The 18,840-nt window shown below is 34.4% G+C and overlaps 2 protein-coding genes and 1 long non-coding RNA gene across 4 annotated transcripts; all 3 read left to right on the top strand.

Annotated features, from left to right (window-relative positions):
* Positions 1 to 2,171: 2,171 nt before the first annotated feature.
* Positions 2,172 to 8,335, top strand: LOC129145419 (uncharacterized). 2 transcript variants are annotated; one of them, XR_008550953.1, is made up of 3 exons: positions 2,172 to 2,341; positions 3,369 to 3,498; positions 8,313 to 8,335. It is a non-coding gene; the product is annotated as an uncharacterized LOC129145419 (long non-coding RNA). The 2 variants fall into 2 exon arrangements; XR_008550954.1 differs by lacking the exon at positions 8,313 to 8,335 and adding an exon at positions 4,562 to 4,578.
* Positions 4,578 to 5,453, top strand: LOC119238177 (olfactory receptor 4K2-like). The gene has a single exon (XM_037501884.1). It carries the CDS (start codon positions 4,587 to 4,589, stop codon positions 5,451 to 5,453), a length of 867 nt encoding a protein of 288 aa, XP_037357781.1. The 5' UTR covers positions 4,578 to 4,586.
* A 4,027-nt stretch (positions 8,336 to 12,362) lies between the features above and the next one.
* Positions 12,363 to 13,301, top strand: LOC119237970 (olfactory receptor 4K3-like). The gene has a single exon (XM_037501778.1). It carries the CDS (start codon positions 12,363 to 12,365, stop codon positions 13,299 to 13,301), a length of 939 nt encoding a protein of 312 aa, XP_037357675.1.
* The last annotated feature ends 5,539 nt before the right edge of the window (positions 13,302 to 18,840 follow it).

Raw genomic sequence — 18,840 nt, 5'->3', positions numbered from 1 at the left:
AAAACTAAAGGGGACTATGCTAAGCAAGTTAAGACAGAAGGAGAAAGACTGATACTGTATGATTTCACTCATATGTGGAATATAGAGGAAAAAAGCAAAGAAACTGTTGAAAAAAAAAAAAAAAAACCTCTAGAAATCTGACTATAGAATTGGGGCTACAAGCAGTGATGGGTGTGTGCGTGCCAAGTCTGGAGGGAATCCAGTGGAAAGCGGTAAAGGACAATGGGTGCCTTGGTGTTACATGTAGTATGGTAAAATACTTCTACCAAGGTGTGAACCTATACCTCACAACTACATATGGTGTTGTATGCCAGTTCTATCTCAATAAAAATAATTTTAACAATAAATTAAAAAATGTATCCTTAGTATTGAACAAAAAATGTAGGTAAGTTTTTAAAACAAATTTTATCTTAAATTCTTGTTATTTCTCTGGAAACAAATATTACCACTGAATAAAAGATATTTAAGTATAAATTTATCTTTAAAAAAATTGAAATTTAAAGTACCCTTTCAAATTCTATATATCCAAAAAAACACTATTCCATTCATGCAATTATGTAATTGCATATAACAGAAACTGAAACAATAACCACCAAAATGTAGACATCTTTTTCTAGTGCAAAAAAGTAACAGGAAAGAACAGAGAGAGAAAGAATACCATGTTTCCTTTTCAAACCTCTATAGTGTTGGGATTCTGATTAATAATATTGAGTTTACAAAATACTTTGCAAATGAAAATAAAAAATAGGTTTCCAGGGCCTCACTGGTGGCGCAGCGGTTGAGCGCTGGGTGGCGAAGCTGCCCGCAGCCTCTGCGGCGCCGGTTCGATCCCCGGCTGCTCCCCAGCCACCAGAGGAGGGTCCCACATGGCGCGCAGACCTCTCCTGCCGCCCGCTGCTCACCTCAGCAGTGTACCTCGGTCCTTCTGCCTGCTCTCTCCCCACTCTGGCTCTGGTGAATTCTCTCACCCTCCCGCGCTTCTGACTGTACCCAGTGCTTGTATAAATAAAAAAAATAAAATAAAATAGGTTTCCATTATTGTCTCCTGGTTCAGAAAAAATTCATAATATTTTTTCATTCAATGTTAAACCTGAAACATTGTTTCAAGTAACCACTGAAATTTTTTAGACTTTAATGATTCGTGACTCCAATAAAACCTAAATATCAGCAATTCAAAGCTGGCTGTTCTGTCATAGACACTGTTGTGATACATCAGTGACTAATTCATCTTCCTCTGCAGGTCAACCCCTGCCCACTCACCCAAGTAATCTGACTTCTACTGAGACTGAAATAGCAGTTTAGCTCTGAAATAATTATTTTTTTTTAAAAGACAAAGATATGTCTTAAAACTGTGCTTAACTTTCATCATTGCAATGTCCATAACTGTGCTCACCAGACCTCTCTTTGATCTTGACCAAAAAACGCACTTTCACAAATCTCTCAGAAACTCAGAAATTAAGACTCCCAAGGGAGCATAGCATAGGTTGCCTGAAAATTTCCTACCCCAGAGGCTACTTTTTACAGTGAATATATGCCTCACACTCCCATGAACACTGGTCATAGAAAAATGGATTATTTGCTTGTTGAAATATGATTTTGTTTCAGATTCTCAATGGAACGGAGGCAACACTTTATACATGGAAATATATATAGCCAAATATGATGTCTCTCTGTTAAGAAAAGACAGTCTTCACTCTGTAAATTTCTTTAATTCATTTCCTCTATTACAATGAAGGCAAGTTCACAAATATTTTAATATAATATGTCCATGAATATTAATTGAGATGATTTGGGATTGATACATAGCTTTCAAAAATATGAACAATTTCTTCTTCAGGTACATCTTAGGACTTCTGGACTCCCTACAACATCAAAAGGAATCCTTCTAAATGGTCTCACAGCTCCCTAAATGCCTGGTTGAGGAATTATTTATGTTCCCACAGAATTATTATCCTCAGAATCTTAAGTTTTCCTGGATTAAGAAACTATTCCAGGCATAGATATGTAACTGTAATAGAATTTTCTCAACATGGAGAAAGTTGATTGTTATTAAATAGCTCAGGAAGAAACGTAAGAGAAAGTACAGAAGGAACTCTGCAGAATCTATGTCAATAGTTACCATGGAAATGAACTTATGCTCTTGGAACTGAACAGGAGATGCATAATGATACTACAGAAAAAAGACTGCAATCAGAGATCATTGGATGTGTACCTTGGTCTACCATTTCTCAGCTCTGAAACTTATAACAGGTTGTATTGAGGGTCAACCTCAGAATTCTAATTCCTATTCATGGGGTTATTGTGATGACGGAGTTAGACATGTGCAAGTTTCCAGCACACGGTAGGTATGCATAGAAACAGAGAAACAATATTCACATGACCCCGAAATAATTAGTAATTCAAAAAAAGAAAAACAAAAATAGTTTCATTTCTTTTTAGTTTTCTTGTTGTTTTTTTTTAAGTTTTGATTCTCTTTGGTTAGTTCTTAAGTCATTAGATTACAATTACACTGTAATTGTAGAATCTGTAGACTTATCTCTCTTGCCTGGGATACAGCTGAAAATTAATTTTAACATTATTAATGTGGTTATTCATGTAATTATTTTAGAAATAATATTTTGACTTTTATAATATAAGTACTAGGTGAGAAAGCAGATAAAGTGGTATAACCTATAGCATGTAGAGTCTTTTTCATCTGAAGGACTGAAAGGTGATCAGAGAGTACAGTAAGAAAATATTAAATAAGTTCTTGTTGACTATATTAGAAAAAAGTAAAATCCTCTCCTACATTAAGAACTTTCTAATTCAGTTCTTATTTTCATCCCTGATATCTAATAACTATAGTGGATTTAAACAATATCATCAGCTTTGGTTATAGAAAACAGTGAGGGTAAATTAGAGAAAATCTGAAACAATTAGTGCTAAGACTACTAACAGAATTATAGATACAGAGGATATATTTCATACATCTATTAGCCACTTAAATTTCCTTTTATGTTAATTATGTTTTCACATTCTTTCAAGAAGTTGCTGATACTAAATCATCTTAATTCTATTACTTTGGGCATTTACCTTTTGACTTGATTTTTTTTTCCAGCAGTAATATAAGTGATTATCATTGTTATGAGCAGGAATTAAAAGTAACTATAAATTATATAACTTGTAGATAAACATAATTAAAAATCTAAATGGGTGTATACCACATAAAGTTCACCACTAAAATCTTTCTGTAAAGTAACCTATGTATAGCCTCTCAAGAATTAATCAGACTGGACCATTTTAGTTTATGCAGATATTGCCAGATTTGTTTCTTAGGAGTCATCTTGTTTTGTAGCATTAAAATCACATTGTGTATTCTGTGCTCCTAGAACATGTTGACAAAATGAGATTTAAACCCACTGGAGAGTTTCACAATTCAAGACTAAACCTCAGAATTGACTGAAGTACACCACAGATGTGGAAAGATTTCTTCCAGGTTTCAGCAGCTTTGACTTTTAGGTACAGAGAACATTTTTTTCCTGGTGTTCATAAGTCATCCTTTGTGCTGAAGATTTATTCTTTCACTGGTTGTTAATCATAATCTCCTTGAGTGATTTAATCCGCTCTTGTATTTTTTTGACTATTTTCATTGACGATACAGATTAGTCATTTTATCAAGACTCTTTAAAACTGATTCTTTAAAACTGATTTATTCACTAATGAAAAACCATTAATTAATAATGTGTTAGATGTTGTCTCAGTTTTTCTTTTTCTTAATACTTTTACTGAAGTACCACTGGTTAATGTCCCTGTCAGTATTTTGAGAGTATGGGATCTCTCCCCTCAGATGTGATCACCAGTTTCAGTTTTTCAAATTTACATGTAGAAACTACTTTTCTACCATTTCCTTTGAAAACCAAATAAAGTATGTTATTTTACCTTGGGTCCACAATTTGAATTGATTAATTTCTTGATACACCACATATCCTCATCATGTTTTCATGCCTATTTGGTGTTCATATTTAATATTAAAATTACATCAATGAAAACATGACCAATTATAAGACCTAAACAACTATAATAATATCCATGCTCACATTCATCCTTGAATTCCCCTCACTTGAGGTTACTTACATTTTCTCTTTAGTATAAAATTTTATCATTTATACAAGCTCCTGCAAATGCACTGTAAGTGTCTATTGCTTTTCACCTTATAAGAATTTTGCCATGCAGATCTATTTTGGACCTCTTATTTTCTTCGTTACGATATCTACTAAGATACATCTCTATCATTTTATATAGATGTATTTTATTTATGGTTCTGCACAATATTTTATTGTCCTGTTTATGGGCATTAGTGTAAATTTCTCCTTAATAGATGCAAAAGTTTATCTTAAGCATGTAAATAAGAGTGAAATATCTGTGTCATAGAATATGTGATAGTTGAACTTCACAAGATAATGCCAAATGGTTTTCCATAGTGATAACATCAGTACATGCTTCTATCAGTAATGTATAAGAAATCCTCTTGGAATCACATACTATTATTCAGGAAATCTAATGTCATTTTTTTCTTCTTCAGATAAATTTAAAACAAACTGGACTAAATGGAAGAAGCAAACCAGTCTGTGGTTTCTGAATTTATTATTCTTGGACTTTGTCGCTCATGGGAGCTCCAGGCCTTCCTCCTAGTAATATTTTCTTCACTGTATTTGATCACTATTTTGGGCAACATCTTCATTGTACTTTTAATTATTGTTGACCTTCACCTCCACTCCCCTATGTACTTTCTGTTAGCCAATCTTTCTTTCATTGACTTTTGCATTTCCTCAGTCACTACGCCTAAACTGATCACAGACTTTCCCAAGAAAAACAAAACCATCTCTTTCGGAGGCTGTATGTGTCAGATTTTCTTTGGACATTTCTTTGGAGGGGCTGAGATGGTGCTCCTTGTGTCAATGGCCTATGACCGTTATATAGCCATCTGTAAGCCACTCCATTACTCCAGTGTCATGAGCAGACAAATGTGCATTGGATTAGTGATGACATCATGGATCATTGGCTTTGTGCATTCAATAAGTCAACTAGCTTTGATTATAAAGTTGCCCTTCTGTGGACCCAGGGAGCTAGACAGCTTCTTCTGTGATATTCCACTGGTAGTCAAGCTAGCCTGCATGGACACCTATGTCCTAGAAATGTTGATAAATGCTGACAGTGGAGTACTGGCAGCCTTCTGTTTCATTGTGTTGATGATCTCTTACTCTTACATTCTGTTTACGGTCTGTCATCACTCAAAGGATGGGGCATCTAAGGCTCTCTCCACCTGCACTGCTCACATTACTGTGGTGGTGCTATTCTTTGGGCCTTGCATCTTCATCTATCTGTGGCCACTCAGCATCCCTTGGCTAGACAAGTTTCTTGCTGTATTTTATGCAGTCATCACACCTCTCCTAAATCCAGCCATTTATACTTGAAGAAACAAAGAGATTAAAAATGCCATTAAAAGACTATGATGTTAGCCCAGGGATAGATTTCTGTGGGGTTTTTAAAGTTTCACATTTCTAGCTATTCACTGTATAATCCCAAAATTGCTCACACCTTCCCTATTACTCAGGGCACAGAAGCATTCCCAATTCACAAATGGAAAGCATTTGTATCTCCAGGTGTTTTTATCAATTCTGTTATATTCCGTAATCATTTCTCCATCATATGATTTCTTGTATGGGGAATCTGGTCTGTCTTTATGACTATTATGTTGGCTGTGCTCAAAGATGTCTTGAAATTAATGATAATGCACTTATTACTATTTATGCTGCTATTTCAACACCCACCAGCACATCCTGAAATTTTCCATTATGCTAAGCATTTCACTGAGCAAAGCATTACATATAGCTCATATCCAAATTTTTCAAGAAAAATGTATCTTGGTAACTTTATTTTTACAAATGGATAAACTAGTATTCAAATAGTTAAGTCTATCTACTTTTTCTGGAGAGACATCTAAAGAAGTAATCAGAAAAAAATTAAATCATAATCACAATCTGCAGCAAGTGTTGTTTCTTCATGTTTCACACATTTGAAAAAGTATAAATATAGTTTAAAAATATACATTAAATACAAAGATAAATGTACTAGCAACGGTGAGGATTTTTTTTTTCTTCTCTTTCTATTTATAAAAAGGCTAAGGAGTTCATTATCTATACCAAAGGAAGCATGGGAAAAGTGTTAATGAAGATGGTATCAAAAAGTCCAATTTTAGAATGAACTATACTACCCATTTAATTCACTACAGTGTTCAGATGACCTATAAGCAACTAAATCATGCACAAAGTTCATGAATTGTTCATCACTACATATAACTTCTGTAAGAATTCTTACTATGTTTCAAAAGGATTAAGTTTCAATTTCCTTACTGAAATCTGTGGAGTCTGATATACTTCAAATTTCACACTTTTTTTTTTTTATTTTGTGTTTATTTTGTATTTATTTTATTGAGGCCATGCTGGTTTACAACATAGCATATCATTTAGGGGTATAGGTTCTCACGTCATTAAATGTATGTTACCACACCACACCCAACACCAAAACACCTATAATCCTCACCCTACCTTGTCCATTTGGTGCCTCTTTTTGCTCCCCATCCTCCAACCTCTCCCTCTGGTGACCCCAACTCTTAAGTTTTAGGGTTTTCTCTTGGTTTGGTTTCATCTGTTCCTTTGTTTTGTTTATCATAATGCTTTTTGAAGCTATCATGGTATTTTGTACTCTGTAAAATTCCCAATGAAGAATCTGAAGCATAAACTTCCAAAAAAATATAATTTCTCTATGTAGGTACAGATATATAGATATTGAGTCTGAATTTTTTATCCTTTTATATCTTTATGTACCAGCTTGGAAAATATATACGACTTGTCTTTGAACCTATTAACCTTCTGCTATGCTTTTCAAAGCTACTTAAATTTTAAAATAAAATTAAATTCTAAACTATTACTTGGGTTTTTCTTATTCATTCCTATGCTAAAGGTTTTCATTGTTTTTTCCATTTCTTTAATTTTTAATGTCATTTTTAAATGTATGAGCTACTTTATATTCTTTGCTCATTTCAAGAATTGAGACCTCTACTGCTGTTAATTATTTTTCTCTCCATTTTGAGCCAGAGATTCCTGCTTTTTTTCATGTTTCACAATTATTTTATGCACCATAGGCATTATACATATTGTATTAAGTTATGTAAGTCTGACTTGATAGATACATGCCTCCAGAATCTATTTATTCTTACCTATAGAAGGTATAAGGAAAAAGGTATGATCACATCAATTCTATCAAGAAATAAGTGCATTTGAAAATAGATTGTAATTTCTATGAGTCAATACACTTTTGGTTTTGAACTGCTCTTTGGAAAAAATCTTTCCACATTTTTATTATCATTCTGAGGGATCTGTCTAAACTCAGTCTGAAAGATTTCATGTTTTGCCCTCCAAATACTCTAGCTTAGGCTTTTAGTCTTTTTCCTGCTAGCTCCAAAATATGGCTAATTTTTCAAGCAGAAATTGGGCTTTGCATTTTCCCTATTTAATGTACCTAACAAGAATCCATTAAAAATACAAATGTTAAGCAGAAAAATAAGCATGAACAGAAAATACATCAAATATTATCAATTATGCAATTCAGAAAGAACTTTGTAATTCATTTTTGAAAAGACATAAAATTCTTTTTAAAATTCTTTTGTTCCTGTGGTGATTTTCTTCATCCTCAATTAAAATACTATTTTTTAATATCAGCTATATTTTGAAATATTAGGTAAACACATCATTTACAATATTCACATAGAAGATGTTATTTTAGAGTAATTTGGGTTTTTTATTTGGCAAATTACATTATTTTTATTGAGGTTTACAACATGTATATGATTTAGAGTTATAAGTTCACACTTTCCAAATGTGTTACACCATACCCAACACCAAAAGTACCAATAATCTCCATCATAGTCCATAAATCGGGGCTCTTTATTTTTTTTTAAGATTTATTTATTTATACATACAACACCTGGGGTGGGGGGGTGAAAGGATTCACCAGAGAGAGTGGGGAGCAGACAGGCAGATCTACTGAAATATACTGCTGAGGGAAGCAGTGGACAAGGCAGGACAGGTCTGATGCACCATGTGGGTAGCTCCCTGGTTGGCTGGGGATCGAACACGTGCTGCAGTGGCTAGTGATAGTGCAACAGGGTGGTTCCCTATAACAATAGCTTGATAGCACTGACTTTAATCCCTAAGGCACCAGGGAGGCCGTGGGGCTCTTCATTTTTCATTCCTTTTCTTGGTGTCTTTCAGCTTCTTTCCTTGGAAATGTGGAGGCCAATTTTCTGGAGTGCCCTTGTTTTGTCATCATTTCTTGACTTCGGACTTGCCTAAGAAGGTTTCCTCAGAGACATTATGTGAAATGTGGTTATTTCTATTATAATCTGCTCCTGTTGTGCTGGAGCCCTGCTGGTATAGTGATAACCTGTTGGAAAAGGGGAGCATTCTATATACACTTCTGAGATTACATCACCATCTTCTGGTAGCTCTATATTTTAGAGTGGTGCAGCTGTCAACTCTTCTGACTTCTTTCCCTGGATGCAGCATTCCGAGTGTATTTTCTTGAAGACTTCACTTCTTTAAACTATGATAAAGTTTTTAAATGATGCACTGGCAAATTTCTTTCATCTTTCCTTCACTATGGAGAAGGCTCTGGGTATATTACACCATGTTTACTTTTACCATTCCCCTGCCATAACCATAAGGAAAAGATCTTTCTCAAAATTTTACAGTGAGAGCCATGTAGGTTTCTAGAAGTGAAGCCTACAAAAGTGTACCACCCTAAAAATAAGGCCCTGTGGAGTTTCACATGCTAGTTCAGGCTATAGATCACAATAGATCACAAAATTACCATTCAAGTGTCCCAACCAGTGGCTTCTCCTCCAGTTAAGCAGACCTCCCCTGGATCTCCTCTGTAGGTTTCATGGTGGTAATTTTCCTTATGACCTCAGTTATCTTATGACTACATAAAAAGTCATTGATTTTCAGTGTCCATGTATTCTCATTGTAAAAATGCAAGTGACAACTTAAATACACTAACCTGTCAGGAGTAAATAAGAAGTTTCCTACAGTGCTTTTTTTTTTTTTGGCAGTGCTTTTTATACTCATCTCAGCTTGACTGATTATATTTCTTTCATTTATTTTGCTTTATATAGTTCTCAAACTTGTACATATCTGATTGCCTTTCATCTCCAAATGGACCTATTATTTCTGATTCCAACAGTGGCAGATATGTTGGACAGGGAAGATCTGGAAAGGACAGTGCTAAAAAAATCATAACTGTATAGCTGTGTGAGTTTCCCAAAATGAAAATAGTCAGTCTACCAACACCCCGGGAAATAAATGATAATTTACCAGCTCTCTAGATATTTTATTGCATTTCAGTGCTTGTGGTTTTTTTCAAGTTTCATAGTAATCACATGTCCTCAGGCTCTCCATTAAATCAACATCCTCCCCCAGAAGATACCTCTCATAAATCTTCCATTATCCTTCCATTTATGTCCTTCAATCATAACTTAGAGAAATGTCTATAACATGGTTGACACTCAAACTATCAATTTCAGGACTCTGCTCAAGGAACCACTGAGAATGTTGAAACCTAATGCTCCTGAAATTCAACAGAGGTTCAACTCATGAGCATTAAGTCGGTAGCACAGTTGCAGTAATTTGCTCACCTGTGTAACTCATCTAACCTCTGTCCGGATGGAAATGAATCTTAGTGTTCTTTATGACATGGCAAAGATACAGCAAAAGAACAAAAGTCATATCCTCTTAATAAACAGAATGATGAAACATTCCAAAATTCTGTCTCTTACACATTTGTAGTTGTATATAACTGGACTAACATGAATCTAGCTTTGAAAAAGCATGATGACCTCAATACCCATATCTTCCTCAGGGAAAGAAAGAAGCTAAAGATCCCTGAGGAGTATTATAGAGGATTTTTTCCCCAATACTTAGGTCTATTTAAAACAGATTGATGGAAAGTTTCCAAGCTCAGAGGCTATACTTTAAAGAGTATATATGTCTCAAGGAGAGTATATTCCAGCTGCACTGATCATAGCCAAAAATAAACTGGACATCATTTCAGACTTAAATTAGAATATAGAACAAGACTTTCAGTCAGAGAAGGACAGGATAAAGAATTGATCCATGTACGGTAAGTATATCTCAAGCAATCTGATTGTAAATTTTCACTTTCAATGCTTCTCCTCCATTTTAAAACTAAGCTAGTTTTATTTTCTCTCTGGAGCACTTTTTCTATACCTATATGTGGAGCTTAGAGTTCTAAATGTGTTATTTAATGTACTTACAGGAAGGATTATAGGTTTCTCCTCCAACTAATTCATGGACTTCTGAATTGCTACCAGCAGATTCACACACTAACTAAAAGCACTGCCTTTCTACAAAATTAGAAGTTCCCAGAAGTTCTTCAGTTTTGGAAAGATGGGTTCTGAAAGACCCTCAATTTCTCCTGATGTTTTCTAATTCCTTTGGATCTTACTTCAACTATATAATACAATTGTAACGGGAAAAAAGCATTAGTGAAAAATTATCTGGGTAAAGTATCATACAATTTGAAGTTAATGAAACTGAATGAATTTTAATGGAAATCTGTCCATCTTTCCTATTTCTATTGGCTATTTGTACTTGTATCTCTGATACCTCTTCACAGAACAAAATACCTTAACCCAGAGAACTTACTTATTTTTTTATTCTTGTAGTCTTGTCCACACTAAGAATCCTATCAGAAGCCATTTCAGTAGGTAAGTTATACTGCTAGTTCACTGTTTATATTTCAGTATTATTAATTTCTGATTTGTGACTCAGGGAAAGCAAAGCTCTCTTGTAAAATGACTAGAAATGTGCACAATAAAAAATAGATGAGTGCATTAATGTAGTTTATTAGTCTCATGCTTATAAAAGGAATAAAATAATTAGATTTTATGTAGGTTGACTGTCAAAAGAACCTAAATCAGATGGTACTTATCATATTTAAAATGTCTTACTTTTACTATGAAAAAAAGTGAAGAGAAGAAAGAACAGAATCCAATACATAAAAATGTACAAAGATGGAAGAATTCGAAAGAAAAAGAAAGGTCAATAAAGCTTCAAAACATGAGGAAATTCTGTGACCTCATAAAAGATTAAAAGTACATTCAGTTGCTGTGTGGCCAGGCTACAAAAAAGAATTCAATTCAGACACTGCTGGTGGAAATGCAAAGTTCTTTAACCCTATGGAAGGAAGCTAACAAAAAAAATAAAATAATAAGCCTTTAAAAGTACTTAACACAGACTTGGTACATGATAAGTTTCTGGTTAGTCAACTTTATGATCTCTCACTTTCCAGACTGAAAACTTGTAACAGGATAAAAGGCCAAGACATGAGGAAAAACTAAACTGAAAAAAGGAAGGAAGGAAGAAAAGCAAGAAATCTTCAACTTAGCATCTGGTTTAAAGAAAATAAATTTATTTAAAAAGAGAATAATTTTAACAATATACTAAATCTTTTAAGTACAAATGAAGTTAGAATTTCTATTTTCTTCCATGAAGGCCAGTCCGGAGTAAGGTGTTTTCATGTACTGTGACTCTAACAAGTCTCAAAAAATAAATCTCTGTTACCAGTGAGGAACAAGGACCAGTGGATGCATTTTAATAAGTGGATTTACTCAGATGATGGAATATATGATTTTGTATAAATATTGTTGATGACAAATTCAAAAAGGATGCAAACGTATATTTTTAGAAAGGTTTAGATAGCATTTGAGGTGTTTTTTGGAACATAAATATCTTATTTAAAGTCATTTGATATACAGTTTTTCCCTAAGTTCACTAAATACTGCTTCAATTCTATCTGCTCATGAATATCCACTTAGCAATGGGTCCGTTTCTGAGAAGCATGTTTTGCATGATAACAGCCCAGGATTGAACTTGGTAAAATACAGAACCTCAAAATATATTTCAGGGCTATGAATTCTCCATTGTTTCAATCTTTTGGAGAAATTGTTTATGGAACACATAACTACTGATGCTTTAAATCAGAATATTCTTCTTGTTACCTGTAAGGGTTATACGTCTGATGGTTAAAGTTTTTGGTCTGCCCTTGTATACTAAATTAGCTCCCTTCTTAATCACATATTTAAGAAAACTTTATTTCCAGTTTTGATTATACTGGTAAGATTTTAATTTTGACATGAGAAGTATTTGTCTTTTCTCTGATATCTCAACATTAAGCTTTACTTTCCATTCTAGAGGTTCTTATTTCATCTCTTTTTTAGGTTGCATTAGAGCGTGCTGTACTAAATGGAGCAAGCAAATCAGTCTCTGGTGTCTGAGTTTATTTTTCGTGGACTCTGTAATTCAAGTGAAGCCCAGATCCTCCTCTTACTGCCATTTTCAATTGTCTACCTCATGACATTTGTGGGCAATCTTCTTGTTGTTCTTATAATCATCCTTGATCCTCATCTCCATTCCCCAATGTACTTTCTCTTAGCCAATCTCTCATTTGTTGACTTCTGCCTTTCCTCAGTAACCACCCCTAAATTGATCACAGACTTTCTGAGAGATAATAAGACCATTACCTTTGAGGGCTGCATGACCCAGATCGTCTGTGTACATTTCTTTGGAGGGGGTGAGATGGTGCTACTTGTGACAATGGCTTATGACCGCTATGTGGCAATTTGCAAGCCACTCCACTACTCCAGCATCATGGACAGACAAAAGTGCATCTGGCTAGTTTTGATAACTTGGATCATTGGCTTGGTGCATTCCACAAGTCAACTGGCTATGGTTTTAGAACTTCCCTTCTGTGGACCCAGAAGAGTGGACAGCTTTTTCTGTGATATCCCTTTGGTGATTAAACTGGCCTGCATGGATACACATAAGATAGAGATGATGATAAATGCTGACAGTGGGGTCTTGGCAACAACCTGTTTTATTATCTTGCTGGTATCCTACACCTATATACTAGTAACTGTCCGCCTTCGCTCCAAAGATGGGGCATCAAAGGCACTCTCTACCTGTACTTCTCATATCACAGTTGTGGTGTTATTCTTTGGACCCTGCATCTTCATCTATCTGTGGCCACTTAGTATCACTTGGGTAGACAAGTTTCTTGCTGTGTTTTACACAGTAATCACACCTCTCCTGAATCCAGCTATTTATACGCTGAGAAATAAAGAAATTAAGAATGCCATAAAAAGACTGATAAATAAGCATTTGGATTCAAGAGATAAATTGTAGATCTTTCATGTAATCAAAAGATACACTATGTGTACTAGCATTGGACCACATTTTAACCTATAAACTGAGCTCAAACTTTACCTGCCCGTATCTAAAAGCTACAGGTATTCCAGATGGTCTGTCTTTACTCCATCATGACTTAGGTTTCAAAATCCAGTACAGGGCCTCCCCGGTGGCACAGCGGTTGAGCGCTGGGTTGCGAAGCTGCCTGTAGCCTCTGCAGCACCAGTTCGATCCCTGGCTGCTGGGCGAGGTTCACACATAGCGCTCAGACCTCTCCTGCCGCCCGCTGCTCCCCTCAACAGTGTACTTTGTTAGTCTGTCCACTCTGCTCTCCCCTCTGGCTCTGGTGAATTCTCTTACCCTCCCGCGCTTCTGACTGTACCCAGTGCTTGTATAAATAAATAAATAAATAAATAGATAGATAAATAGATAAATAAATAAATAAATCTTAAAAAATAAAAACATTAAAAAAACAGTACATTTATTCTTAATACTTGGAGAAAAAAATAATTTGCATATATATATTTGCATAAATTCTCATTTATATGTTAAATACTAACATGATAATAATGAAAATGATCATTACAAATAAAAATCATAACTACTATCTACTAAACAGTGTTATGTACCCAACTTCATGTTAACCATTAAGGTAGTTAATTTATTATTGACAAAGTCACTCTGAATTAGTTATTATTCTCGTCTCTAAAAACACCTATTTATCTACCCTAAGACTAACTTAGCTACACAGGAAATGAAGACTGGATCAAAAGCATACTATATTATTTTATCTGTTTACATATTGGGAAATATATAATATACAATACTATACATATACATACACATTATAAATATTGTATACACGGAGTATACAATACTATATGATTTAGATGAAAAGGTTCACACTTCCTCAGACTTATGTTACCACACATCCACACAAAAAGCACCCATAGTCCTTCCCCATAGATCACTGGGCCCCTTCCCTACTCTGTTCCTGTAGTTGCATGCACTCAGAAAGCAAAATGATGAATGAATCAAACCATATTACTTTTGCCCTTGTACTTCAAAACATAATCGATATAGTTCAATTTATGAAGTCTTATATGTAGATTTAAATTTTGTAATTTGAAAAAAAATACCCAAGGAGAAGCTTTTTTAAATCCATGAATCCTCATTTCTTTCCTATGTATATAAATAATCTTTATGAATATAATGTTACCTTACACTTAAGAAATAAGAAAAGACTGTGAGGATGAGGACAAATATGTGCTGCTTCCAAAGCAGTAGAAATTTAGTGATGACATGAAAACCAATGAGAAACCATCAATAAAAAACACATAACAATTTCATACAAAAAATAAAAACCACCTTAAAAATGAATTAGAAGGACAAAGCCTTACAAAGAGGAAGAGGTGATGGAAAAAACATTGAAGAGGAATTTTTTCACTGACAACAAAATATTAATGGACATTGAGCTCATTAGTAATTAGGGAAATTCAACTTATCATCATTAGAAATAAGGGAAAAGCAACTTAAGATCATAATGAATTTACACTGTCCACCAGTTAAATGGGTAAAAAGAAACCTGGCAATAAATATTAGTATTGAGATTTTGTATTAATGGAAATTTTTGCCCTTCTAATGGATGTAAATTGATTTAACCATTCTTCCAAACATTTTGGAATTGTATGGTACAGCTGAGTATATGAATACACTTTTGTCAATAACTGGCTGCTAGTTGGTGCCCAGTGTCCATATGTGGCTTCTTCCTTTTACTAACGGAAATCCGCCCCCCCTCCAAATTTAGCTGGACACAAGACCACCAGGCTAGATAAACCGTCTTAGTCTTGGCAGGTGTATGTCACTAAATTACTAATTCTGGCGACAGAGTGTGCCAAGAAATGTGTTACAACTTCCAACTCATCTCTTAAAAGACATCAGCTCTAGATTCCCTTTCTGGACCAGTGTTTGGGTCCCAGAAATACCGGAGCAGAATATTTGGGCTCAATAATGGAAACCACATGTTGAGAGATACAGAGCATATGTTCCAACCAGAAAATGCTGTAATTTACAAATTTAAGGAAAAAAAATAAGAGTAATGCTTTCTTTGTCCTACAAATTAAAAAATAAAAGGTAAAAGTCACAACATAAAGCAATGAGAATTCATTCACTGTAGGGTTAGTCTGTGTACAGTTCTGGAATATATACTACAACAATTTGTTTTCTGTGGTAGTGCTCCCCCGTTACACCATCTCAAAAAATGTATACACATACACACACACATCACACAAAGATTGTAACATGAATATAGCAAAAAATAGATGTAATATGGTGTTACGATTAGTAAGGAGACTGGACAAAACCAGTTATGTCAGCACCCCATGATAATTCAATAAAATTTCCTCTGATATGCACATTTTACACTCCTAGATGATTCATTGGTGAATAAAATTGTTTCAAACCATTACATTGTCTTAATTTCTAGTGTATTGCTATGTACAAAGGAGGAAAAACATTTATTTTGGGGGTTCAATTCCATACCAATATCTAAAAAGTTAATAACAACATGTCAAAATTTATGTAATAAATCAAAGGAAGCTGACAACCTAACCTATTGAACAAAAATACATAAATTGTACTTACTGTATAAAACAAGTAAAAAACTGTGTCAAGAGTTATTTGCAGTCGTTACGTTTCCCCAAACCATATGAAATCATCACTCCAGCTGCAAATATGCATGGGACAAAATATGGTTTCTTAGCATATTTTTAGATGAAATTATTTCAGCTGTGCTCACTGATATCAGTCTTCACTTTTAGGACACAGCATTTATTCACAAATGATTGGAAGTCTACTTCCTTTCACACCTCTTTGTGGAAGGAATATACAGCATTGAATCCTGATTAAGCCCTTGATAGACCATACAATTAGTCTTGCTAGACTACATAATGCGGTCTTATGGTAGATCTCATTTCTAGGCATATGAATTTCATTTTACTCATGAGCAGTTCTACACAATTAACTTCTAAGTAGTCCACATTTACAAAAGAAATACAATGGAAATTATTTATTTTTTATATTTGTATAATTTATTTGTGTATATTTTACATCATTGTTCATTTTTGTACAATATGTGCTTCCTCCTCTTAAAAATTTTGAAATAAATACTAATAAAAGTAAAATACATACAGACATAAGAACTTAAGGGATGCAACTACAGCCATGCTTGCTGGAACTTTATCATATGTATTTTAAAAAGATGAGATGTACATCAATGGATATTGGTATCCAGCTCAAGAAAATTAATCTCAGAAAGTAGAAAGAAGAAAATAATAGAGCAGAAATTAATGGAATAAAAAATTTAAATCCAAAGACTCAAGAAGACCAAAGCTGGTTATTTTAAACGATAAACAAAATTAATACCACATTGCCAAGATAATCAAAAAGAGTAAAAGGGGCAAAAAACTGATACCAAAAATTAAAAGGGAGACAATTCTACAGATCTGCAGTCATCAGAAATATTACAAGATGATGTAATGGAATCTGAGGTTATTCCACCATTCACCCTTCATCCCTCTCTTCTTTCACAGGAGCCATTCACTCTGGTGTTTGCTAGGAAGGCTTCCCTAACATATATTTCCATTAAGAAATATCGAGCACTTCCTTCAAGGTCTCTACTATAAAGACTACCAGAATTGACACTAATAAATTTTTTGAACACTGAATTACTTATGAAGAAAATACTAAGAGGAATCCAGAGCTTAAGGGTTACCATCATAAATTGGTCAAGCAACAATTTGCCTCAGACACCAAATTCCTTCCCTAAACCCATTATTTTTTTAAGATTTATTTATTTGTTTGTTTGTTTGTTTATACAATAACCGGGATACAGGCCAGATGTGCCAGGGGTGAGAGGATTCAACACAGACAAAATGGGGAACAGAAAAGGCAGATTAACTGAAACACCCTGCTGAGGGCAGCAGTGGGCAAGATAGAAGAGTTCTGCTGCACCATGTGGGTAGCTCTCTAGCTGACTGGCGATCAAAATGCTGTGCTTCCTGTGGCTGCAGATAGCTTAATGGTGCTGCGACTTAACCCCCTGTGCCACCAGGGAAGTCCCCCTAAACCCATTTTAATTATATAATGGTAGAGCATTTTAAGCTGTGCTAAATATAAATGAGTTCAACTGTTGTCCTGGATTAGTCAATACTATAAAATTAGGTAAATTGGTGTTTTATTTAATAATAATATATGAATATATTTTATTTAGTAATAATATACGAATCAAATGTTCATGTTTCAAAACTACTGACCATTCTCATTTTGAGTTTGGTCAAGTGAGTACAAAAATAAAGCTGCATATTCACATTGCATCTACTTTCCTTTATGTTGTTTATATTGCTAACAAAGGAAGAGAGGGGGCAAGCAGAAAGCAAGGAGGGAGCACAAGCAACTATGGTGGTGGACTCTGGGGTTTTGGTGGTAGAAGCACTCTGGTAACAGCACCAGAAGAGGGGTTTCTATAATTCCAAAATACAAAAACAGTAGAAGCCAACGGTACTCCAATTACAAAAGAAAGAAAGAGAACAGCTAGTCAATAAAAGCTGTGTTCTTAATTCTTTAATGCTGAACCTATTGCCTTCCAACTCTATTATTAGGCTTAACTGAACCTAATAAATACTTACGAATTCAACCTTGCAAAGGAAAGATCCTCAAACTCTTTAAAGTTGGTTCTGCACCATTTCTTGTCTTGATTTCCCCTCTTCTACGCAATTTATACTTCAAATATTGTAATACAATCCTAATCTCAGACTCATTATATTGCTATCCAGTATTTTCTTAGTTCTATGTATAGAGAGTTGGTCAATGTATTTTCTATAAAAAGCTTTGCCATTTTAGTCAAAAAGGAGTGATGTCTTGAAGCTAATTCCACCAGAAAGCTTCAGAGTGATATCTTGAAGCTAATCCCATCATCTTTCCTCTAAATATCTTCATATGTAAATAGAGTCCTTTAAATAACTTCTCTTTCCTTTAAACAAAATATGGATTATTTCTTCACAAAATGGATCCCAAGCCACTGCTGCACAAATGAAAATCAAAGCAATGCTGCAATGAAGTCCTAGGTAGGATAGTAGGCATACTAGGTAATTTGTAAACACTGTGAAAAACATCACTTAAGTTTATTTTGCCCATGAGCATATGCTGCTTTTTCCCCCAAAACAAACAAAAAAGGAAAGCTCCTTTGTCCTCAGAATTCCACATAGAATAATTTTACATACTGAAACACCAAGTGAAATTTTCAATTTATGTTTGCTTTATCCTTGAAGCTCCCACAATTTTAAAATATCCACCTACTTTTGTTATTGTCTCTTTTGCTGTGCAGAAGCTCTTTAATTTGATGTAGTCCCAGCTGTTTATCCTTGCCTTCACTATCACTGCTTTGGGTGATGTGTCTGTAAAGATGTCTTTGATGTGAATATCATGTAGTGTTTCGCCTATATTTCCTTCTATGTATTTTATGGTTTCAGGTCTTATG

The sequence above is a fragment of the Talpa occidentalis genome, unplaced genomic scaffold, assembly GCF_014898055.3.
Source record: "Talpa occidentalis isolate TD23 unplaced genomic scaffold, MPIMG_talOcc4v2.1 talOcc4.11, whole genome shotgun sequence".
Lineage (NCBI taxonomy): Eukaryota > Metazoa > Chordata > Mammalia > Eulipotyphla > Talpidae > Talpa > Talpa occidentalis.
Note: the sequence above shows the minus strand (reverse complement) of the source record. Positions and strands in the feature narration are given on the sequence as shown.

Coding starts and splice junctions, on each gene's coding strand:
- LOC119237970 (XM_037501778.1), top strand. CDS start 12,363: ATGGAGCAAGCAAATCAGTCTCTGGTGTCTGAGTTTATTTTTCGTGGA.
- LOC119238177 (XM_037501884.1), top strand. CDS start 4,587: ATGGAAGAAGCAAACCAGTCTGTGGTTTCTGAATTTATTATTCTTGGA.